At 39.0% G+C, this 26,807-nt stretch overlaps 1 protein-coding gene across 1 annotated transcript in view; it reads right to left on the bottom strand.

Moving 5' to 3' along the window:
• Nucleotides 1-26,807, bottom strand: part of COG5 (component of oligomeric golgi complex 5) — a 329,906-nt gene that overhangs the window by 290,111 nt on the left and 12,988 nt on the right. The window contains exons 4-6 of the mRNA XM_054018595.1: nucleotides 23,161-23,215; nucleotides 23,000-23,069; nucleotides 14,771-14,891 (exon numbers count right to left, since the gene is read on the bottom strand). Coding sequence (XP_053874570.1) covers nucleotides 14,771-14,891; nucleotides 23,000-23,069; nucleotides 23,161-23,215 — 246 coding nt within the window. The remainder of the gene's footprint in view (nucleotides 1-14,770; nucleotides 14,892-22,999; nucleotides 23,070-23,160; nucleotides 23,216-26,807) is intronic.

Genomic DNA, 26,807 nt, shown 5'->3' on the forward strand with positions numbered 1-26,807 from the left:
TAGTGCAAAATTACTACAAATTTTGATCCTATTATTTTACACTACTATAAATTATTTTTCAAACAGAAGTATACACCTTATCTGTAGTCTTACAAAAGCATGAAGATGACCACACAGAGAAGTCAGAGACTTCTTTAGAAAGATTCATGCAGACTTAGCAGCTTTTGCCAACTCTTGTTTAAAGTAAAGCTAACAATACAGAATTCAGACAAGGAGTTTAAATAAAAGGGAAACAAAAGTTGTATAATTTGGGGTTTATTGATTTTCTGAGACTTTGTTATGTTGCAATTTTGGGTTATATGTTTAAAAACACTGACTAAAGGCCAATAGCCTTCTATGATATGAATTAGAACAAATAAAGGTTTTTAAAGCCTTTGTCTGATATTGTAGACAACCTGCTATATAAAAGCCATTCCATTTATGTTCCCCAAACATTTGGAAGCTCCTTGTTTTAATAAGGTTAGGTGCTGTTCCGAAGTCAGAGAGTCTGCCTTTGACATATAAAGCATGTAACCAGATTGTATGCCTCTGGGCAGTGGAACACTGGAATTTGGCTGGTGGACAGATAAAAACAGACTAACTTACTTTTAATTGTAAAGGTTTTGCTTGTATGTTTGTTTTTGTCTTAAAATCTTTAAGAAACCTAATATGTTGATTAACTTTTGGAAGCTATAAGCCTGATGCCGCTGAACCAGACATGAAGAATTACAACCCCTGCTCTGAAGACAACCTGTTTATTTTTTAAAAAGCTATTTCAGACATCAGGAACTACAAAAATTTCCTTCCACGTGCTCATTAACTCATACCTCATATGGAATCACATTTATCCATCCTTTAGTTCAGGCACAGAGGACCTTCAAGAGACAACCAGGTCACTTTCAGTGTCTAACCAAGAAAGTATGTGGTTAGGTTTATTACATTTAGGATTAGTCTTTCGTCTTTTTTTTCCCCTCAGCTCGTTAGCTAGATCCTTTGAACCTGAATCTGCTCCCAGTGACGTCAATGGGAATTTTGCCACTGAAACTGATGGGAGCAGGATTGAGCTCTGATAAATGTTGACCCTCTTACGAGAGTTGGACCAAACAATTTTTTTTATTTGAAAAAGTATGACAGAATTTTACACACACACACACACACACACACACACACAGAGAGAGAGAGAGAGACCAGTATTTCAAAAGATTACAGCCTAAAAGCTAGACTGTGCTTTTAGATACTGCCATGTGCAAGGGGCAAAAAGTAGCTGTGCTGCCCCAGAAGGCAGCAAGAAAAGGGACCTGCTCCCCTTTGATTCCAGGGGCAAGAAGTCTTCTACTGCTCCTGACCAGTAAGAAGTTACTTCCCACCCTACTTTTCACATGCCCGTTCAGCATGCTAGCCAGTGCACTGGGAGCTGAGCAAAAATGCCCCTCAGAACTCTATTTACCAGCATGGGAGGAGGTGGCGGAGTAACATGCACTCAGAGCTTAACCACAGCCAGCTGACAGGATGCTGAACACATCTTGCCCTTAGCTGGACTGACCACAGAGTCATAGTAAGCATCATATCTGCCAGTTTGAGTATTCCCAATCATGTTTAAATACAAAACAATTTTCTAGTGTATAAGTTATTCACACATTCTTTGGCTGAAGTGTTGGGATTCACCAAAAGACATTTTTTTTCTATGCTGAAGGCATGTTTTCAACCAGATAAAACTGGAGAAGCAGCACCGTGAGTCTGTTTGAAAGAGACCATCACTAGGATGGCCTGGCAATTTTCCATTTATGTCCATAATTGATCAGGTTCCTTATGGGTTCTCACAGATTCATAGTTTAAGGTCTGAAGGGACCATTTGATCTAGTCTGTCCTCTTGTATATCACAGGGCATTAATTTTTACCCAGTTACTGTATTGAACCCAGTAACCTGTGTTTGACTAAAGCATAACTTGTGTTTGTGTAAAGCATGTCTTCCAGAAAGACATCTGTTCTTGATTTGAAGACATCAGGAGATAGCGAATCCATCACTTCCCTTGTTTCCAATGGTTAGTCATCCTTTACAATTAAAATAAATCAAAGATTTTTAACAGAATTTGTCTGGCTTTGGCTTCCAGCCCAATGGTTCTTGATATGTCTTACTCCACTATATTAGAGAGCCTTTTACCACCTGATATTTTCTCCCTGTGAAGGTACTTATGCACTGTAATCAAGTTACCTCTCAATCTTCTTTCTGATAAAGAGCTCAATCAGTTAGCTTAAGTCTCTCACTGTAAGGCATTTTCTCCAGGGCTCAACTAATATTTGTGGCTGTTTTATGCAAACACTTCTATTTCTCAATTTAATTTCTAAAATGTTGACACCAGAACCAGCATCAGTCTCAACTGTGCCGTATACAGAGGTAAAAATCAACTCCTTACTCTGACTCACTATTCCCACTGATATATCCAAAGGTCATGTTCGCCCGTTTTTCCACACCATTAAACTAATGTTTATGTTCAATTGCTTGTCCACTATGACCCCCAGATCCTCTTCAGAGTCTCTGATTTCCAGGATACAATCCGACTTTCTGTAGGTATGGCCTGCATTCTTTGTTCATACATGTATAACTTTGCATTTTGTTTGAATGGGCCCAGCTTACCAAGAGATCCTGATCGCTCTATATGACTGCCTGTCCTCATCGTTATTTACCACCCATCAACCTTTGTTTCATTCACAAAATTTTAATCAGCATCAATTTTATATTTTACCTCCAGATCATTGATGAAATTGTTGAACGTCAGACCTTCTACCAATCCCTATAAAACCCCACTAGAAACACCCCCAGTCAATGATGATTCTCCACTGACAACTAGTTTTTGAGATCTGTCAGCCAGCCAGTTCTTCATGCAATTAAGATGTGCTTATTGATATTTTATAGTGCTATTTTTAATCAGAATGTTGTGCAATACTAACTCAAATGCCTTACAAAAGTCTAAGTGCATTATATAATTATGCAATTACCTTTGCCAGGCAAATTTGTAATCTCAAAAGAATTAAATCAGGTTTGTTTGACAAGACCTATTTTCCATAAAGCCATGTTGACTGGCAATTATATTCCTATCTTTTAATTGTTTATCAATTGAATTCTGTATCAGCTTTTCTATTATTGCCTGGGATTGATGTCAGGCTAATTGGCCTGTAGTTCTCTATATCATTCCACTTGTCCTTTTTTAATATTGACACATTAGTACTCTTCCAATTTCTGGAATTTCCCCAGTATTTCAAGATTTATTAAAAAATTAATATCAGTGGGCCAAAGATCTCCTTGCCAACTCTTTTAGGACTCTTGGGTGCAAACTGTCCAGCAATGCCATTTTCAAAATGTTTATTCTCAGCAGATGTTAAACACCTTCCTTTGTTACAAATAGACCGGAAAATACTTCATCATCCTCTTGTAACACAAATACATCTCCCTCCTTCTTTCCAAATATAGAACAGAAATAATTATTGAATATTTCTGCCTGCTCTGCATCATCATCAATTTTACCATCTCCATCTAGTAATGGACCTATATCATTGCTAGGATTTCTTTTGTTCTAATATTACTTTTAACAATTCCTTATGGTCATTAGCACTGCCAGCCATGGATTTTCCCTGATGTCTTTAACTTCCTTTATCAATTTTCTACAGTTCATAACTTCTCATTTATATCAATTGCTATTTCCTCTGATTTTTGTTGCCGTCACCTAACCACTAAACCAGGATGGGGTTATAGCCAAAGTTATCCTCTTTCTTGATTGTGGAATTGTGGCTTTTTGCCCATCTAATAAATTCTTCTTATAAAAATCCCAATTTTCACTCACATTTTTCTATCTAATTTTTACCTCCTCTAATGGGTTGGCACCCACCTCTTGCATGCACCTTCTGGTCGAGTGCATGTGCCTGCAGTCTCTCAGTTTGTGGTGACCCCTGTCAATGGTTTCTCAGGCAGGTTTTCAGTGAGCGGCCAAGTCTCACACACTGCCTGTACGTGAAACAGAACAAACCCCTTCTGGGTTTGCAATCTAACTTGTCCTGGCCCTTTGATGGGCCATACCCCCCAGGGCTTCCTCCATGTCTCCACTGTCTTCCTGCAACCTTCCCTGTGCTCAGTCAGTCCCAGCAGCCAGCCAGGAGCTTTCTCTTGCTTGCCCAGGCCCTGCCAACACTGAGCTGTCCATGGTCCTGCTGCTCTTTCAGCAAGCCAGGAACACAGTTTTCTCTCTTCCAGCTCCAGGCAGCAACAGACTGACTCCGACCCTGAAGCTCCTTTTATGTGAGCCTGCAGGGCTCTGATTGGCTGCTCCCTGTAGCTTCTCTCTTTGGTTGCTTCCCTGGTAGGAGGACTTCTCTTCTGCTCCTCTCTACGACTGGATATCATAGGACCCTGAGGCCTCCAGGCCTAGTTCACCCCTTCACATCTCCCATTTTTTTCCCATAATTTTCCTCAGCTTTGATAATTTAGCCCTTTTTAAACACCAAGTTTAACTGGTTTTATTGATTGGGACTGTATTTTGTTTGCCCATATTGATCATTGGACCTTAGGCAAACACCAACTTCCAATTCAGTAGTCTCTCTCATGAGGTCCAAAATATGAATTTCCTCATGTTGGGTGAAATACCTTTTGTGTTAGAAAATCAAATTTCAGTAATGTCAATAATATCAAATTTCTTCTCATCAATTAGAATCTACTTGTTAGCCAGACACCTAGCACTGGTACATTAGCAAATGAAAAATTTCTTCTCTTCATATTTTTTGGTCGCATCAGTTCAATTTGTTCACTACATACTACGTTGTTTATAATGCATTTGCCTCCTTTGTGTCCTCCTGACTGCTCCAGCCAGTCTCCAATCAAGAATAGCCCCCTGCTCGTGAGATGCAAGCTGTCCCATTTGCACAACCCCCTCTCTCACTAGAATTTGGCCCAAGGTTCCATGGAACCAAAACCTTCAGCTTCACACCAATCATGCAGCCAACAGTTCACCTCTAGTACTTTCGGCCTTCTCTCACTTGTGTATTGCAAGATATTGTGGATCTCAAAGAACATCATTTGAATTTTCCTCTTCTTCAGCTCCCTTCCAAGCTCCACAAAGTCTTCTATAATCCACATAATTCCATGTAATGCTGTCTCATTGGCTCCAATGTGCATCACCACAAGCGGAGACTTGCCAAATGAATTAATAATCTTGTCCAATTTACAGTTACAGGTCATATTTTTGCTTCAGGAAGTGCACTCACTGCTGCACTGCCTTCAGAGCTGGGTTGCCAACCAGCAGCCATGGAGCCTCCTGGGAGGTTCCTGGAGATCTGTCTGACCTGGCCCAGGAGCGGCAGCTGCAGGGGAAAAGGAAGTCCCGTCCCTCCCCAGCACAGCCAGAACTAGCAGCTGAAGTCCAGCACACATTAGGCTTCCCCTCCCCTATAATAGCCAGATTTCACAGGGAAGATCAGATTTTACAGTTTGTGACTTGTTTTTCATGGCCGGAAATTTGGTAGGGCCCTAATTATAAAACACAACATTGTCTAGGCCAGTGTCCACATTTTCATCTATTATTCCAAGTACAATCATCTAAATGCCTGTCCTCCCCAACACACACACACTCCTCTCTTTCAGTAGATAAAAGGTTTCTGCTTAGTAATTTGAAAATTAAGAGTTTTGATGAATTGTTTCAGACTTTTCCCTACTGATCTTATTTGTTACAGTTTATTGGCAACTTACAAAATTTAAAAAGATTCTTTAAAAAAGACTTTTTGAAGGTTTACCATTAACCTCCATTTACAACCTGGGGATAATCCCTTTCCTTTTCTTCCCTTTCCTGTCTCCTCTCTCCCTGCACAGAACTATAGTCTTAATTCCTTCTCTCTCCTTTGTCGCATGTAGGTCTGGTTTACTCCAACTGACTTAGAAAGCTCTGGATTTAAAATTTTGACAGCTTGTCAAAACTTTAGAGCTTGTACAGTGCCTTCAGCACTTGACAAAAGATAAATCTTCCATTCTTGGACTAAAATTGAGACCCACCTCTTCATCTTATATCCATAATGATAAAGATTTATAAAATCACTGTGGCTATCTAGTTGCAAAATATTTTGCCAATGGACTCAAAAATAATTCACAGAGATCCCTAGTTAGATCCTACAACCACCACTCTGGCTCGAAGCCACTTTGAAGATTCTAATAATTGAAGTACTACACATCTTCTATCTGGTTAAACATGGGCATCCACGCCTTGGGGAATATTTATATTAATGGTTCTTTCAAATCCTTTGACACTCTCCAGTGTGAATATGGTTGCCCGGCTGCCAAGCATAGAAACACTTAAACTCAAACATTGTTTTAGAAAAAAATCTCGGGATAAAACTATAATAAGAGCCAATTTCATATGCCATCTGGGATACAATAATCCTCCAGATAGAAACTAGGCATTCATTAGCAGAAACACAGAAACAAGGGTTTTATATTATGTTTGTCTGTCAGATAAGGATTCTTTAAAAAAACAGCGAGAGGGGAATTTGATAATGACAGAAGTTTTACTTCAGAATGTCTGTAGCTATATATTCAATTACATTCACTATGTTTGATGAGTAGCCAAAAGAAACTCAAAAACTGTTCCCCTGAAATTAAGCTATTTACAGAATATTACTTTCTCTCGTTTAACATTGTGAATTTCTTCTCCATGTCCCTTATTTCCACCACTTTCTCTGCTCCTCATTTCTACTGCATCATTCACAACTCCTCTGTTTCAGTTGCCTAAAATGCCCCAGTTTTCTCCTTCATTTTGAGGGCCACACATCACTGGAACCACTGCTGACGTACAACCACTGCTGACGTACATCTAAGCTATTACTACAGTCACTAAAGGGTGTCATCAGGAAGCAAGTGGATATGCGATCATACTTTCCCACAGGGACGGAAGGTCCTGCAGACACAAGCACTACTAGCGTCTGATATCACAGATAGCACACAACAAAATGTAAATGCAACCTAACAAACTGTGACTGCAGTACCAGTGAAGCTCTCCACTACTGGTCTCACCCATCTCACCACAACTTGAAGACATCTCTTTACATCCCATTGCCTCCCTCTTCTCTTCTAGTATTTGTCTGTTCATTTCTGCTACCATTTCCTTGCTGAAGTCTTCATTATCGTCACACGTGAATCAGCGGTGTGATTTCTGAAGCTCCAGATTTTGTTCGGTTTGTACAGCATCTAGTAGAATGGGGTCTTGGTCCATGACTAGGGCTGCTACTTACTATATGGTAATACAAATAAATAATGATGAAGTAGCAGCATCTGGGGCCAGAGAAGGATGCAACATAGAGGATGCAGAGCCAGAGTTTTTCAGTAAGGCAGGGAACAATAGGAGGAGAGAGGAGACGGGAAGAAAGTAAAAATCCCTTCGCCCCACAAAAAGTGTGAAAATACACAACAGTAGTCTTCATTAGATTTACAACCATAGGGCAACAACTAAAAATACTGTGCCCGATACATTGAATGCTCTTTTAAATCCACTGTAATAAAATATTAACTTCTGACATGTTCTGTAAATTGGACATTAAGGCATTCCAACAACATAACCATTAAGATTCAATCTTTTTAGAGTAAAAAACAACTATTAAATCATGTCTTAAAATTTGACATAATACAGCGCTCTGATGAAGTCTTCATATTTGGGAATAAAACCCTATTGAATACACTGGATTTGAGCAAACAATCAAAGCATCTTAGAGCATCTATGAGAACCAAAAGCTTAATCCTGTGAAAAACAGATATCACAATCTTTTAGGGATGGAGTTGTGAGCAAGCGTCAAGAGCAGGGAAATGGAAACAAGGGTCAGAGTCAGAGGCCGGAGGCCAGAGCGAGAAGTGAGAGCTAAGTATACCAACTGAGGGCTTGTTTACACTTAAAATACTACTGCAGCTGTGCCACTGTAGTGCTTCAGTGAAGACACTACTTACGCTGACAGGAGGGGTTCTCCCATAGGCATACATAATCCACCTCCCCAAAAGGCAGAAGCTAGGGTCAATGGGTGAATTCTCCCATCAACCTAATGTGGTCTACACCGGGGGTCAGGTCATTTTAACTGCGTCATTCATGGGTGTGGATTTTTCATAACCCTGAGCGATGTAGTTATACCAACCTAATGTCTTAGTGTAGACCAGACCTAAGTATGAAAGCTCAATGATAAATTAAGTTGCTATATATACCTAATACAACAATTTAGGTCTTAATTATTCATGTGTTACTTGAATACTGATAAGTAGTACTTTGTGTATGGACAAACAAATTATTATTCATCACCATCCCCGAAAAGATTTAGATTTTTCAAAATATTTGGTATTCTTCCAAATACCAGTGGAGTCAGCTGCCTGAGAATTGAAAAACTAACCTGCAAGCAGTGCAAAGGAATTTAGAAATATGGCATTTGATTTCAGCTGTCCAGTGCCACCCTCCCCTATAATGAATATTGCTTAGCCTAATTACTTTTGACATAGTTTGTGGGTATTAAATTTTTGCAAAACGGAAGCAACATGGTGACCTATTCTGGAGTTAATTTGAATGTTAATCACATAATGAGTGCTTGAAACAAAAAGTACTTGGGTCAGAGAGGTGAACTAAAGCGGAAGGTCTTTCAGGAGTTTCTTTATCTATGATTTTATCTGCAAGAGCGATAAGGAAAGGCCTGTGCCTTTTCAATTTAATTTTCTAATCACAATGGTCAAAGACTCCAGCATGTTATTAGCCTGGCTCCCAGAGACCCAACTTCCCTGCAGTAAATTTAACATCAAGCAGTTTAATTTAAAAACCAAACAACCAATACATCACTGAGCTTTCCTGTTCATGCACAGGAAGGTTTTCTTACCCGATGATAATACTATTGCTTTGGTAAATTCTTATTTTATATTTTTATTCCCTCAGTAACAAGAAGTATTTTGTGCTCTACTGACTCTGCATATCTTTAAAAATTTCTAATTTCGAAGTTGTCTGTTTATTCCCAGTAAAGCAATTGATCCTCTTATAGAATTTATTTAGTGTACATGTCTTTTTATTTTCTTCTGCATTGAATCACAGCTAGAAGTTGTCACAGGACCTGGTTTTGTAGGAGTACCTGTCCACACTGCTTATACAACTACAACTGAGAACTTCATTCACTAAGACAGGGGTCGGCAACCTTTCAGAAGTGATGTGCCGAGTCTTCATTTATTCACTCTAATTTAAGGTTTCGCGTGCCAGTAATACATTTTAACGTTTTTAGAAGGTCTTTCTCTATAAGTCTATAATATATAGATTCATAGATTATAGGACTGGAAGGGACCTCGAGAGGTCATCGAGTCCAGTCCCCTGCTCGCATGGCAGGACCAAATACTGTCTAGACCATCCCTGATAGACATTTATCTAACCTACTCTTAAATATCTCCAGAGACGGAGATTCCACAACCTCCCTAGGCAATTTGTTCCAGTGTTTAACCACCCTGACAGTTAGGAACTTTTTCCTAATGTCCAACCTAGACCTCCCTTGCTGCAGTTTAAACCCATTGTTTCTGGTTCTATCCTTAGAGGCTAAGGTGAACAAGTTCTCTCCCTCCTCCTTATGACACCCTATTAGATACCTGAAAACTGCTATCATGTCCCCTCTCAGTCTTCTCTTTTCCAAACTAAACAAACCCAGTTCTTTCAGCCTTCCTTCATAGGTCATGTTCTCAAGACCTTTAATCATTCTTGTTGCTCTTCTTTGGACCCTTTCCAATTTCTCCACATCTTTTTTAAAATGCGGCGCCCAGAACTGGACACAATACTCCAGCTGAGGCCTAACCAGAGCAGAGTAGAGCGGAAGAATGACTTCTCGTGTCTTGCTCACAACACACCTGTTAATGCATCCCAGAATCATGTTTGCTTTTTTTGCAACAGCATCACACTGTTGACTCATATTTAGCTTGTGGTCCACTATAACCCCTAGATCCCTTTCTGCCGTACTCCTTCCTAGACAGTCTTTTCCCATTCTGTATGTGTGACACTGATTTTTCCTTCCTAAGTGGAGCACTTTGCATTTGTCTTTGTTAAACTTCATCCTGTTTAACTCAGACCATTTTTCCAATTTGTCCAGATCATTTTGAATTATGACCCTGTCCTCCAAAGTAGTTGCAATCCCTCCCAGTTTGGTATCATCCACAAACTTAACAAGCATACTTTCTATGCCAATATCTAAGTTGTTGATGAAGATATTGAACAGAGCCGGTCCCAAAACAGACCCCTGCGGAACCCCACTCGTTACGCCTTTCCAGCAGGATTGGGAACCATTAATAACAACTCTCCGAGTACGGTTATCCAGCCAGTTATGCACCCACCTTATAGTAGCCCCATCTAATTTGTATTTGCCTAGTTTATCGATAAGAATATCATGCGAGACCGTATCAAATGCCTTACTAAAGTCTAGGTATACCACATCCACCACTTCACCCTTATCCACAAGGCTCGTTATCCTATCAAAGAAAGCTATCAGATTGGTTTGACATGATTTGTTCTTCACAAATCCATGCTGGCTGTTCCCTATCACCTTACCACCTTCCAAGTGTTTGCAGATGATTTCCTTAATTACTTGCTCCATTATCTTCCCTGGCACAGAAGTTAAACTAACTGGTCTGTAGTTACCTGGGTTGTTTTTATTTCCATTTTTATAGATGGGCACTATATTTGCCCTTTTCCAGTCTTCTGGAATCTATCCCGTCTCCCATGACTTTCCAAAGATAATAGCTAGAGGCTCAGATACCTCCTCTATTAGCTCCTTGAGTATTCTAGGATGCATTTCATCAGGCCCTGGTGACTTGCAGGCATCTAACTTTTCTAAGTGATTTTTAACTTGTTCTTTTTTTATTTTATCTGCTAAACCTACCCCCTTCCCATTAGCATTCACTATGTTAGGCATTCCTTCAGACTTCTCGGTGAAGACCGAAACAAAGAAGTCATTAAGCATCTCTGCCATTTCCAAGTTTCCTGTTACTGTTTCTCCCTCTTCACTAAGCAGTGGGCCTACCCTGTCTTTGGTCTTCCTCTTGCTTCTAATGTATTGATAAAAAGTCTTCTTGTTTCCTTTTATTCCCGTAGCTAGTTTGAGCTCATTTTGTGCCTTTGCCTTTCTAATCTTGCCCCTGCATTCCTGTGTTGTTTGCCTATATTCATCCTTTGTAATCTGTCCTAGTTTCCATTTTTTATATGACTCCTATATAACTAAACTGTTGTTGTATGTAAAGTAAATAAGGTTTTTAAAATGTTTAAGAAGCATCATTTAAAATTAAATTAAAATGCAGAGCCCCCCGGACCATGTGAGTGCCACTGAAAATCAGCTCGTATGCCACCTTTGGCATGTGTGCCATAGGTTGCCTACCCCTGCACTAGGACATTGATATTTTTCCCATGCACTTCCCTAGTCCATGGTAGTAAATCCTGTCCAGCTAGAAGCAGGGAGGCTTTCCTTTTTAAAGCTTTGTAATAGGACTTGTTCAAATACCATGATGATAAATTGTTAAGACTGAACAAAGCCATGCTGACCCAGAGATATAAAATTAGCATGGAATAGAAGATCAGGACTCAACATCTTGTACAGAAATTATTCTTAAATATGAACTGATTAAAAACACTTCATTTTCCTTTTTTCCTCCATTATCTTTTTTGCATTGGTTTCCTGTTCTCAACAGGAAAACATTGCTGAATCAAATGATAACACCTGTAATAGCCTCTTGTTTTTTTGTCCATGGTGTACCCTTAGCTCAGTGACTTCTTAACTGCTATGGGCCACTAGTCAGATCCAATATGGCAATTTCTACGTACAAATACATATTACAGGGAATTTAGTATTTTGTAGATATCTAGAGAATCAATCTGTGCACACAAATTGGTAAAGAAAAATGACACTATATGCTATTTTAACTAAAGATCTTTTTTCATCCAATTTCAACATAGCATCTGATTGGTTGCTGTAGCTAAATAATCACAAAGAAATATTAGAAGAAACAGAAAATGTTTCAAAAAAGGGAGCATTTTTAATGATTCCTCCACAAAAAGATAGTAAATGCTTTACTTTTGAAGTTACATAGAAAATTCAGTTGTCCTATAAACGGTTTATTGTGCCAAATTTTGAGACTAAATCTAGTCATTCAAGTGCGAAAGATTTTAGACCTGTTTTAAGTGAAAATCTCAATACAACTTTAAATATGCAGTTGCTACTGACATCTCCATAGTAAAACTATACATCTCCTAATATGTCTTTGCTCTGCTTTGAAGTGCTGTGGAATACCATCACCTTAATAAAACCTTTCAAAGAGGAAAAAAATTATTTCTGGTTTTCCTCTGATAAAGAAGGAATTTTTTTAAATTATCTCCACCTAACATTTAGGACTTGCTTTTATTATTATGTTATTTTTTCTTCCCACTGAGTAATGATCTTTAAATCAAGACCAGCTGAAAACCTTCATAAAAGGAGACATCTGGTCTCAAATTCAGTGGTACAGTTGTTAGTTTGAATTAAGTAAAAAAAAAAACAAAAACATGAAATCAATGTTCTGTAAATGCTAAAACACAGAAATGGTCAGAAAAGCCTATGGGTATATTTAGTATCTAAGGACTCAGATGTGCAAATGCTATAGTGCACAGATTTAAAAATTTTATTAAGATGATGTTAAAAAAATAGTGAACAGAGTTTGAGCATAGAAGTTTCTGGTTATCAGGGAATAACATACAGATTATAGAGGGTGCAAAGTTTGGTTTAAGATAAGGTGGCATGAGGAATACATAATCTGCAATATCCCGGATTGGGGGTAAAAGGTTGATGGGTCAAAGTAGAGACATTGAGATATGAGGGTATGAAGTTCACAAAGTGGCTATGTTCAGGTGTGGATTATAATGAGTGGATATGATGATGGGGATGGATTGACCCTCATTTGGTGAGATTTAATGTTTAGGGAGTTTAACTACCCACTGTAGCAAGCACTTGGAGTGAAATCCTGGCTCTACTGAAGTCAAGGGGAGTTTTGTCATTGATTTCAATGGTGCCAGGATTCCACCCTCTGTCTGGTAGCAAGTGAGATTCATTACTTAACCAGGGCACACAATTCAAGTACCACACTTATGAAAGTCTATTAATACGTTTTCTCTAAGCATTAGGGAAAGATTGTAGTTTTTCAACATGAAATATGAGAACAGTGACACCTACGTGATTGTATTTATTATTTTTGTATTTATTATTTAGATTTCTGAAAGTCCTTTGACAAGGTCTTGCACATCACTTAAAGTAGTATAGAAAGATAGTAAGTGATACAGACAGAGAGCCTTAAAATAAAAAGTACAGAGCTAATACTCAGATGGTATAAACCATGGTAAATGTTAAAAAAAAAAACTTTTGAAAGCCAAATTAACACATTCATTTTAACTAATTATTTCATTCAAATTAATCCCACTAACTACTTGCTTAAGACCTGGTTAAAACAAAAGATGCATTGGTAAGATAATGGGTTTGTACTCTTCACTATTCTAACTTAGAACATTATGGCTGATACTTAAGCATTTTCATCCAATTGTTCTAACAAACAAACAAACAAACAAATAGACTTTCATTTGCATAATAGCATCTGTTAATTATAAAAAGACAATTATTATCTAATAATTTTTGATTAGAGTATGAAAAGATCAGCAATGACAAATATGCACAACAAACCTTAGGATAATTCTGAATGTTTAATTGTTCAGTCCTCCCACATTCTATTTTTAGAAGATGGAATTTGAATACCATTAAATCAAAGAAGAAATAACAACAGCTGCTAAGATTTTGTGTACAACAGCTATTACTAAGATCTGAGAGATTAAAATGACTTTCAGAAAGGCCACAGGTTTGGCTAATTATTTTTAAAGAAACAAAATACATTTAATTCAAAACATGATCTACTCTAAACCCAATGGAATAATGGCTTTCAAAAGCCAACATTATTGCTAAATAACCTTCCTTCTCTGCAGGTATTCCATGTAGTCACAGGCTGATATGAAATTAGCTACTCTAAATAAGTCTTTGCCCAACATGTAACTCATTATCAGAGGATTTCTCTTGTAATTAGTCAACTGTATCAAGGTAAGCCTCATGAAAAATGTATGTCTACATTACAATATAAGCCCAGGGTTCAAACTCAGACTCAAACCTAACACTCCTTCTGTCTACACACAAATCATGCTCCAGGGCTCGGACCCAGGTCCTAGAACCTTATGGGGGTGAAAGCAGGGACCTAGGGTTCAAGCTCTATTGCTTTGCAGTGTAGACACAGCCCCACTGGACTTGTGCTCTGGGAAATTGTCAAAAGTATCCCTCAGGTGCCAACTTCCTTTGTCCTTTGGATAGTCAAATTTTCCCACACTGCACCATCAACAAAGGGCTAGAGCTGCCACATTCTGGAAGGGAGTTAGGAAGTCTGTGACATGTGCCTTTGGACACGGGCCTACATAATGCAGTGTAGACATGGGAGCCCAAGGTTGTGATCCAGGGTTCAACAATTCCTAACCTAGGGTTGCAAGTGAGTGTAGATGCTCAATCCCTAAGTTAATAAACACAGAGTTTGCTAACTCGAGTTCTACAAACCTAGGGCTTACATTGCAGTATAAACTTGGTCTCTAATTCAGATCAGGAAATAGACAATTCTTTAATTTCATCTTAAAAAACAAAAAAACTATCAAAAACTAAAACTGCACTTCTCATGAGCAGAAACTTAAATGCCACTAAAATAACTAAGAGGACTCACCAAGTTCATTGAGACTCTGGGCAGCTTTTGTTATCTCTCTGCTTCCTCCTTGCAGCTGTCCTTGAAGTCTCTTACTTAGATACAAGATGCGTATTATTCTCCGCAGCAAGTCACAGGCTGCCTGTGTGGAAATTATGGCTTTAAGTGAATATTCAATGTTAGGTATATATAGATTTAGGCCCCAATCCTGGAAACTCTTGAGTATATGCTTGTAGTTAAATACAAAACACACAAACAAGCATTTGCAGAATCAGAGACCTAGTGGTTAGTTAGATGGACACTGATAAATAATGACAATTTTTTTATATATATTCTATGACTTTATACAACACTGCTCACTATTTGAACTATTAATGCTACTGTGCATGATGCTGTTCAAAAGCCTCTGATTTTATTTGCTATGCAAAAATGAAATATTAACACTTGATAAATAAGATGTGATGTAACTTATCAAGCCAATTTACCTTTATTTTGTATAATGTCTTTCACAGAAAACTTTACCCATGACAGTAAAAAGCAGAGACTGGCTTTTGTTCAGCTGATCTAAGTCTGACCAGAAGCAAAATAAAAAAACAAATATTGATTTTGTTTGTTTTGTTTTATCTCAGGAGATAATAAATCTTAAAGCTGACCAAAACAGTCAATATATGTATTGCCATGTACTCTCTGAATATCTGAAACACTCCATTTTGGGAAATAATTTTAGAATGGTTACTCTCAAACTCAGACCAGAAATAAGGCATAAAGTTGTAATGGGGAGAGTAATTAACAACTGAAACCATTTACCAAGGATCATAGTGGATTCTCCAGCACTGACAATATTAAAATCAAGTTTGGATGTTTTTCTAAAAGAAATGCTCTAGGAATTATTTTGTGGAAATTCTATGGCTTGTGTTATATAGCATGTCAGATTAGAGGATTATAATTGTCCCTTCTGGCCTTAGAATCTATGAAAACCTTTGTTCAGTCAATTGTTAAGTCAACTTAATTCATAATCTTGTAAAGTGTTTTGAGATTGGCTGGAAGGCACGAAGTAATATCCAAGTATATCTTATTCAGGAAACACAGTTGCATATGCTTTTGCTTTGCCTTTGTTAACATTGATCTAGGACACAATACTGTTGACTTCTGAGGCACTTATAATAGGTTCCTGGCTTTTTAACTGACTGTTCTCAGACAAATCTTGAGCCAGGTTTTCCTCTTCTAGGTAATAAAAAGCAGAAGGAGAAAGACCTTAAGAGGCACATCCAAGCCACAAGAGATCTATTTTCAGACAAGTTTTTAAATGAAATGGAGGGATCCAAGAAGGTTACTCCAGATGGTATGAGATGCAGAGGGGAAGGTTTTCTCACCAGCAGTGGTGAGATTGCATGAAACAACAGATAGGAGGTAGTACTAAAAAGTAGAGGAGTAAAAAAGCAACATGGAAGGTTTTAAAACAAAAGGAGAGCAATTATAAACTAGATATTGGGGAATCAGGTCAGTTCATATAGGTTTAGGTTGGTGGTGATCATGGCATATCGTACACGCAACATTCTGGGCCTGCTGAAATCTTAAGAAATAGGACTTAGAGATTCAGTGCAAGAAAAGACAAAGAAATGGTGTAGATTTCAGCAGAAATGGAATCCATGCAGTGAAAAACTACAAGGTTGTGGCAGTGGAAACTGTCAAATTTGCAAACATCAGAAACAAGTATGATAACAAAATTATGAATAATGGAGACACATAAGAGGTTTGTGAAGATGATGGAAGGTGGAGTGATTCTGGAGTATCTCTCTCTTGCTTAAGAGAGGATCTTCTGAGTCATTTAATTTAAGGAAGTCAAGATGAAATTAAGTTAAAAGTATTAAATATTTAATAAGTTAAGTAATTATCTGACAACACTGCAGAGTACATAATGTTTCGTAAATTGAAGTTTATTTAATTTCTTTGGAAATCAAACATGCAAGTACATATACATAGATACATACACCCACACAAATGAATGCATCATGTAAGAGAAAATCCAAAGTACTGCTTGTTAGTCACTCCCCACTCTGGATGCTAGCACAAAGTGACAAAAGCAAAGATATTTTCAGTTTAGTATCCTTCAACATCTAGACACAACAAGAAGAAAATGAAAGGGATGCCCCACTTGAACCCAGGCGATTGAAAACACAGTAAACCTCATCGCTTTTGGCACCACACGTCTTGAAGAGTAATTTTTTTTCAGTGTTGCCAGAGGACTTCCCCACATGACTCCCTTTAATGATAATGGAAGTCATGTGGGGATCATACTACTGTAACTTACTAAATGTTTGTAATTCATTTAATTTGCTTCTTTAATTAGAAAAATATTAATCACATATATTTCTATATTTTACAGTCTATGAACTAAATTTCAGCAACAGAAATGAAATAGCAGCTTTGTAGACTATAATGCGCTTCAAAAGTACAGTATGGTGCCAATATTTTGCTTTTTGACTTAACTAAAACTGAACATCCACAGAAAAATTCAGCCAGATGTGAACCCTAAGATCAGAAAATAACAATCTTTAGAAGATTGCTTATATTGCGTACTAAAAGCCTATTTCATTTTTATGAACTTATTAAGGCTACGTTTTAGTCATGGACAGGTCACGGGCAGTAAACAAAAATTCACAGGCCCATGACCTGTCCATGACTTTTACTAAAAAAACCTGCCAGGACTGAAAGTTGGGTGGGTGGCTGCAGGTGTTCGGGGGGCGGGGGGGGGACAGTGCAGGGGCGCTGCGGGTGCAGGGGGAGATGGCCTGTGACACCGCTGGTGCTCGGGAGGGGGCGGCACATAGACCAGGAGTGGGACCCCTGCTGGTGCTGGGGAGGAGGGTTGGCGGGGCTGGCAGGGGCTTCCTACCTGACTCCGCATCCCTGAAGCTCCTAGGCAGCAGAAGGGTCAGAGAAGGGGCCCCGCTGCTCCTGCTACAAGCGCTGGCCGCCACAGTTCCCATTGGCCGGGAACCGCAGCCAATGGGAGCTACGGGGATGGGGCCTGCAGGCACGGGCAGCACAAAGACCCTCCCCCCCTGGCCCCTCCGCCACCTAGGAGCTGCAGGGCCATGCCAGTGGGGCAGGGGAGCCCCCCAGCCCAAGTAAGCACCCTCACACACCTCCAACCTCCTGTCCCTAGCCCTGAGCCCCCTTCCACACTCCCAAACTGCTGCTGCTGGCCCAGGGGCTGCATGGCTGGGGTAGTCCCTGAGCCAGGATCAGCCGCTGCAGAGGTCACGGGAAGTCACAGAATCCGTGACAGACTCGCAGCCTTACTTATTATTCACTATTTCTCTCTCTCTCTCTCTCTCTCTCACACACACACACACACACACACACACAAAAACAGGTATAGCAATTGATCCCACAATGAATTATCAGACTGAAAAAATAAGTAATGGAAAAAGTTATATTTAGATATAAGAGCAAAAAAAAAGAAAACGTGAAAAAGTGTTAGTTCTGGAGTAGGCTGAAAATAAACCACCTACAATAATGGTTATCCTAATTTTGATAAAATATTCTCCCTATTATGATTACTTATGCCAAATTTTAGGTCAGAGAAAAGAATTCTTAAGAATGACAAATATGTAAACATTGCAGCTACAATGTATAATTTTACAAAAGCAATTTTACACTGATTTCTCCTACACCTTTCCTTTGACAGTGTTTTGTTCTACCCAAGTTAATAACTGTTAATATTTTAAAAGGTATTTATTCTTTTTACACTGATTAAAATGGGAGTTCCACTAGGTTATATATTTGGGGATTTCAGTGAAGAAAAATCTTAATTAACAGCTATGTAGTTCAGTGGTTTGAGTACAAATAAATGAATTGCTATATTCTTTTTATTCATATTTTCTATGGATTATATTATATTTATATGCTGAAATTTAAAGGCAGAACAAGTACTTCACACGTAAAGAACATCTGATTGACCATGTTCAAATAATATATAAGATATTGAGGTCTCCAAATATTTGGACTGACTAGTTCAACTGAAAGCAAAAAAAGAAGATTCTTTCTTCCTGGAACTGTTCCTGTACCAACATACTAATAGACAGGCATTAGCTGCTGTGGTTAAGGATTAAAAAAAAATCCAAGAACCTCTTATTTTCTAACCTCTTGAGCTAGTATTTAAATACTAAATGCTTTCATATTTTTTAACCAAGACCTTCCTCAGTAACCAGAGATTTGCCTATAGCTGTTCCAGTGCAAGACACAGCCCTATGAGCAATCAGAATATCTGACTTTTCTTAAGTGTTCTGCCATGTTCCCAGTTTTATTGTGTCCACCACCTTCTTGTCTTTAGAACAAATGTATTTAGTTTGTGTGTTCTTTACTGGAGAACTAAGTACAGAAATGGTTCTAATTTTTGTCTTGTTTTCTATATAAAATGTAAAATTCATACTATATGCAGTTTATCAGTTTATAAATGTGTGCTTGTTCAAAGGAGCTGTGGAAATGTTTGGTTAGGTAGGTCATTTTCTTTGCACTTTTCTTTCTAAGCTACATGTACTCATCCGCATATTTTAACGGTTAATCCCCTTTAGCTTGTGATATGCAAAGGCAAGACTAAGACCATGCTCAGAAGAGGATTTTATGATGTAAAGGAGGAAGCATGCTTTGTGATTCTGCTGAAGCCCCGGGAATTGTGGGGGCAGAGCAAGGCAAAGTATACCACAGCAACAAAGCAGAGAGGTTAGAAGTTTGACAATGATGTCATGAAGGGAGTGTTTATAAAGAGGTCTTTATACTTTAAAACAGGGGTTCTCAAACTGGGGGTCAGGACCCCTCAGGGGGTCGCGAGGTTATTACATGGGGGTCATGAGCTGTCAGCCTCCACCCCAAACCCCGCTTTGCCTCCAGCATTTATAATTGTGTTAAATATATAAAGAAGTGTTTTTAATTTATAAGGGGGGAGGGTGTCACACTCAGAGGCTTGCTATGTGAAAGGGATCACCAGTACAATAGTTTGAGAACCACTGCTTTAAAACACTTAAGGATAGCAGAATCCAGACCTATGCAGGCTGAGTAATACCTCCCTCTAAGAGTAGTCTCATAGAAATCAATGGGACTACTTGCAAAGTAAAGTACTACTTAATACGAGTAACAGTAGTAGAAACAAGCCCTTAAACATTCTGTGATTTAGCAAAGTCATTCTGCTGCAATTCCAAAAGGATTGAAACCTCAACTGTAGTGCTGTTTGCTTAGCTAAAAATCACACACTTATCAATTTGAAACTCGAAAGTGCAGTTCATAATAATATTGGAGATGGACAAAAAGCAAATGGACAGGAAGAAAAAGCAAAGGGGATAACAGCATCCATAACACAAGTAAATCTCTAGTTTTACAGATACATTCCTAGTTCATGCACCGAAGCTACTGTAAATGTGCAGAAACAGAAACTCAAATATTTAACAATAGTTCATTTACCTTTCAGGGTTTTGTGTTTTCAAACTATAAGCTGCATTTGCACATGGCAGCACCTCTCTCCAAGTTCTACTGTACTATTTTTCACTATTATAAAAACCCATTGTTAAGGTGTTTAACATCTACTAAAAAGTTTCCTTCCAGTCCCTCTCTCTTCACCAATATCTATATTCTCTGCAGGTTTCACTTATGTATTAAAGATGAAGATAACTGTGTGGGCAACATTTAGTACAATTGGCTGCACTTTGGCCATCCCTATATTAAATAAATTATTCCCCCAAACTCTTCATTAAATTGCAATTGCATTAAGGGAGAAATAACCTCAACAGAACAATACCAAAACATAAAGTTTGATATCAAACATAAGGAAATAGAGGTACAGGAGACCAAACAACCTGTACTCTGCCCTTGTATCCGCACCCACCTTCAGCCCAAATTAATATACACCATCCACCTAAACAGATACACCTTCAGCATTAAAATGAGCCACCCCACCCTATTATGCTGTCCTTCAATATATATTAACTAGGGCTGTCAATTAATGGCAGTTAACTCACATGATTAACTCAAAAAATTAATTGTGATTAATTGCAGTTTTACTCGCATTGTTAAATGATAGAAAACCAATTGAAATTTATTAAATATTTTAGGATGTTTTTCTACATTTTCAAATATATTTTGTTTTCAAATACAACACAATACAAAGTGTACACTGCTCACTTCATATTATTATTTTTTATTACAAATATTTGTACTGTAAATGATAAACATAAGAAATAAGTATTTTTCAATTCATTTCATACAAGTACTATAGTGCAATCCCTATCATGAAAGTGCAACTTACAAATGTAGATTTTTGTTACATAACTGCACTCAAAAACAAAACAATGCAAAACTTTACAGCCTACTAGTCCACTCAGTCCTACTTCTCATTCAGCCAATCGCTAAGACAAACAAGTTTGTTTACATTTATGGGGGATAATGCTGCCCACTTCTTATTTACAGTGTCACCAGAAAGTGAGAACAGGCATTTGCATGATACTTTTGTAGCCGGCACTGCAAGGTATTTACGTGCCAAATATGCAAAACATTTGTATGCCCCTTCACGCTTCGGCCACCATTCCAAAGGACATGCTTCCATGCTGATGATGCTAGTTTAAAAATAATGTGTTAAATAAATTTGTGACTGAACTCCTTGGGGAAGAACTGTATGTCTCTGGCTCTATTTTATCCGCATTCTGCCTTATATTTCATGTGATAGTAGTCTCGAATGATGACTCAGCACATGGTGTTCATTTTAAGAACACTTTCACTGCAGATCTGACAAAACGCAAAAAGGTACCAATGTGAGATTTCTAGATAGATACAGCACTCAACCCAAGGTTTAAGAATCTGAAGTGCCTTCCAAAATCTGAGAGGGAGGAAGTGTGGAGCATGCTTTCAGAAGTCTTAAAAAAGCAACACTCCGATGCGAAAACTACAGAACCCAAACCACCAAAAAAAAGGCAAATCAACCTTCTCCTAGTAGCATCTGACTCAGATGATGAAAATTAACATGTGTTGGTCTGCACTGCTTTGGACTGTTTTCCCCATCATCAGCGTGGACACTTATCCTCTGGAATGGTGGTTGAAGCATGAAAGGATATATGAATCTTTTAGTGCATCTGGCATTTAAATATCTTGTGACGCCAGCTACAACAGTGTCATGCAAACGCCTGTTCTCACTTTCAGGTGACATTTTGAACAAGACGTGGGCAGCATTATCGTCTGTAAATATAAACAAGCTTGTTTGTCTGAGCGACTGGCTGAACAAGAAATAGGACTGAGTGGACTTGTAGGCTCTAAAGTTTTATATTGTTTTATTTTTAATGCAGTTTTATTTGTATGTAATTCTACATTTGTAAGTTCAACTTTCATGATAAAGAGATTGCACTACAGTACTTGTATTAGGTGAATTGAAAAATACTATTTCTTTTGTTTTTTACAGTGCAAATATTTATCAGAAATAAATATAAAAGTGAGCACTGTACACTTTATATTCTGTGTTGTAAGTGAAATCAATATATTTGAACATGTAGAAAACATCCACAAATATTTAAATAAAGGGTATTCTATTATTGTTTAATCGCAATTACTTTTTTTAATCACTTGACAGCCCTAATATTAACTATAGCATATCTCCATAACAAATCTGATTGCTTATTTTCGCTTCTTTACAACTCCTCTAGCACTGACCTTCAGAATTAGAAAGTGGCAGCAACTGCAAGATGAGAATGGGAGAGGTTATATTTTCTATATTACTCCCAAAAACAGGGATGAGGCTAAAGGAAACAATTTTTTAAATCAATTAAATGAACAACATGGGGTTTAAGAGAACATGAAAGGAAGAGGTATTGGCTCTCTGAGGGGAAATACTGTTTCTAAAAAAGCATAGTTGGTTTCACTTGTGGGTCAGCAGACTCTAGAAGAGTTGACTCTCCCCTTCCATCCCCCATCGCCCCCACTACACTAATCTAATTACTACCAACTTTCGTCTCCTACTTTTCACAGTAAGGAAACTGAATTTTGCCTTGCAAAATGAAGCATTGCCCTTTTAACCCATAAATAGTTGCACCAATGCATTACAAGGATTTAAGTTCATTGAGGAATTGAAGTCTCTACCAAGATGTTTTTCTTCATATGGTAAGTGATTTAACTTTTTTTTTTTTTGAACAGTTTAAGAAATCTGGAAGCAAAATAATTATTTTGAAAAATAAAGCTAAAATAAGGTAAATTTATAATGTAATTTACCTGAAGCTTTGCCAGCTGTGCTGTGCGAGACACTATTTTGTTGTATGGATCAATGATTTTGGCTCTTATTCTATTAAGAAAGGAAATACTTTTTAGAAATGTAATATAGTGGAAAAGTTCAGAATTGATAAATACTTTTCATCACATAATGAAAGACATACCTGTCAACAGTACTTTGTAGAGCACTAATTCTAGTCTGCATCATTTGAAGGACACCTGTAAAAAGAAAGGCATTTTACATACAGTCAATTAGAGCATAACTCATCTGACAAAGTTGTAATTTTCCCACTTCCAATACATCTTTTTATATAAAGTGAAACACTGTATATTTAGAAATACACTGTACAGATCATAAGTCAACTAGTAGGTTATTTAAATGTATTAATCTATTATACACAATTTAGGGCCAGATCCTGAAGCTTTTTAGTCACAAGTAAGTCCCAAGAAAATCAGTGGGACTACCTTTAGATGAAGGTACACATTACTCCTGGGGGAATTCTGCGCATCCACGGATGCGCATAATTCATCTATCTTGCATAATTTTGTATTTCCACACATAAAAAACATTTTGCCTAAGAAGTGCTGCAGTTCAGCCTTTTGCCCACCACAGGATGCTGTGGCACCAGAACAGCTGGCATGAACACAGTTGGCTGTTCTAACATCACAGCAGGCTCTGGTGGGCAAAAGGCAGAACTGCAGCACTTAGGCAAAATGTTTTTTATGAGGGGAAATACAAAATTCTATGCCCAGTAGTGCAGAATTCCCGCAGCAGGAGAAGTTCATCACAGCACCTGCCCACGGAGCCAGGTTAGGACAAAATGGGGCACACAGGGTTGCTTGGGGGGGGCACAGACTGGGGTTCAGAATGGCTAGTGGGGGGACAGACTGGAGCATGGGCTCAGGAGCTAGTGGGGTGACAGCGATGAGCCCGGGGTTGAGGGAGGGAGGCTGCAGAGACCCAGGGGAATGAGGGGTGCTGGAACAGGGGCAGAAGTGCCTGACTAAATGGGAGAGGCTTGGGGTCAGCCAGGGTCTGAAAGGGGAGACTTCCCAACACCCATAACAATCCCACCCGCCCCCCAAGAAAAACCTCATACCCAACAGCCTCCAGGTTCTCTCCTAGGCTCCTTCCCTCTCCCTCACCTTTTCCGTTACCCCTGACTCCCCCAAGCCTGTGCTGCTTCTGACAGGTGCAGGAAATACAGTTCTGTATTGTAATTTAAATAAGTTACACAAAGTTCTGTATTAACATGCCTCATAAGGAATCTATTTGTCAAAAATACAAATGACCAGAATCTTTTTTTTTTTTGGTCTGTATTGTTACAGACATACTTGCTGACAGATATTTTGAAATAAATTATCAAAATAATTGTAACTGGCATTATATTGTTATTTTGACAAAATATGCAGAATGTTCAAATATTGCGTGCAGAATTTTTTATTTTTTTGGCGCAGAATTCCCCCAGGAGTAACACATCCACGATTAGTGAATTCGGTCCGTGGTTCAAGAATACCCTTGGATTCTTCGTAATACTAAGCTCTCAATAGCTACATCAGCAAGTAAGGCTCTTTCACCTTTGGTTGGCTAGAGGGGACTCCATCCCATCCCGGCAGACAATGGCCTGGCCTCAGTTATTTGCACATTCCACTATTCTTGGCTAGGTTACAGCAATGCCATATGACATGAAGTCGTCAGCACTCAGAAAACTCCAACTACTACAGAATACTGCAGGGCATCTCCTCAGCAACAGAGGCTACCACAAACACATCAGACCTGTCCTCTACTGTCTACACTGGCTTCCCATAGAAAATAGTCAAGTTCAAGGTCTCAATCCTTATCTTCAGGGCACTCCCTGGCTTAGGCCAGGGTATCTAAAAGACCCCTTAAATCTCTGGGATGAAGACTGTCATCAACAACTACACTCCTCTAGAACAACTGAACTCTACAATAAGAGCAAAGTTTGTCTGGGTAGGAGACAGAAATTTCTCTGGGGCTGGTCCGAGACCATGGAATGAACTCCTCCCGGAACTAAAGAGGATCGCAAACCTCACCACCTACTGCTCTAAGTGCAAGGTGCATTTCTTTGACCTTGCCTTCTCTAATACATAGCAACCTTTTAAAAAACCACCTTGCAGAACAAGACAGTCCACTGCATATGTTTCTTCCCCCTAAGGAGAGGATGAGAGCACAAACAACACGTGACAGAAGTGTAGTCATATTGCTTAATACACTATTGGAAGGTGCTCTGATACTACGGTGAGAAGTGCGGTACAAGAATCTATATAGAATACGGTGCTATTCAATGTGAGTAAAGATATCTCCATCTGAACCTTGCTGAAAATCAAATTATAAATCCTTCTAGACATGAAACCATAAAGGGCAAAATAAGTTTACTGATGCTTTAAAGTAACAACAGCTTCAAACGACAAAGAAAGAAGTCATATCCACGGCACCGTGACTCAACATATTTTCAGTTCTGAACAAAATCAGCATTTATAGTCTGCTGCACTCCAAGAACACAGTTTGATGCCCAGCACGGCTATTCAGATAACACAGTTAGAACACAACTGTGGGAGTCTGGGGTTTTGAACTTGTCATGCTTAGCATACAGATTTGCCATGTAACCAATACGCATGTTTGAACAATGGTAAGAGACAAGACACGTACAAAGGCAGAACTGACTTGGCATTGGCAAGAATACAGACAACCTGCAAAAATCATTAATTCAGAGAAGCCGATGCATAAGAGGAACCGAAAATCCAATCAAACAAGAACGAAGAACTGAAACATAAATGCCCAGGTTCAGGCTGCTTTAGTTAAGCGTAAGTCAACAATACCACTATGAGCTCCTGTTAAGTTGGCTACAGAAATTACCAGAAAAAGGCCACACAGGGATATATTTTTACTAACATGTTAGATAGCCATTTTAGCTGTTTCTTTTAAGAGGGCAAATAAAAAATTCTTGTTTGCAGATGTGTAGTTTATACCCTCTTCAAAACAAGAAAAGATTATAGAATAATTTAGCAGCAGGACATTACTCCTCAGTATTTTGTGTGTGTGTGTGTATATATTTTTAGTGTCAGGCAGGATATAAAGCAGGGGTGGGTAAACTTTTTGGCCTGAGGGCCACATCAGGGAATAGAAATTGTATGGCGGGCCATGAATGCTCACAAAATTGGGGTTGGGGAGCAGGAGGGGGTGAGGGCTCCAGTTGGGGGTACAGGCTCCAGGAGTGGGACCGGAAAAAAAAGAAATGAAATTAGAAATTAATGGAGATATCCCATCTCCTAGAACTGGAAGGGACCTTGAAAGGCCATTGAGTCCAGCCCCCTGCCTTCACTAGCAGGACCAAGTACTGATTTTGCCCCAGATCCCCAAGTGGCCCCCTCAAGGACTGAACGCACAACCCTGGGTTTAGCAGGCCAATGCTCAAACCACTGAGCTATCCCTCCCCCCCAAAGGTCATCGAGTCCAGCCTCCTGCCTTCACTAGCAGGACCAAGTACTGATTTTGTGGTAGTTCAGTGAGTTCAGGGTGCGGTAGAGGGCTCTGGGCGGGCACTCCAGCTAGGGGTGTGGACTCTGGGGTGGGGCTGGGGATGAGAGGTTTGGGGTGCAGGACGGTGCTCCGGGCTGGAATCGAGGGGTTTGGAGGGGGATCAGGGCTGCGGCAGGGGGTTGGGGTACAGGGGGAGACTCAGGGGTGCAGGCTCTGGGCAATGCTTACCTCAAGCAGCTCCCAGAAGCAGCGGCATGTCCCTTCTTCAGTTCCTACATGAAGGTGTAGCCAGGCACCACCCCTGCAGCT

The sequence above is a fragment of the Malaclemys terrapin genome, chromosome 1, assembly GCF_027887155.1.
Source record: "Malaclemys terrapin pileata isolate rMalTer1 chromosome 1, rMalTer1.hap1, whole genome shotgun sequence".
In the NCBI taxonomy this organism is placed as follows: Eukaryota; Metazoa; Chordata; order Testudines; family Emydidae; genus Malaclemys; species Malaclemys terrapin.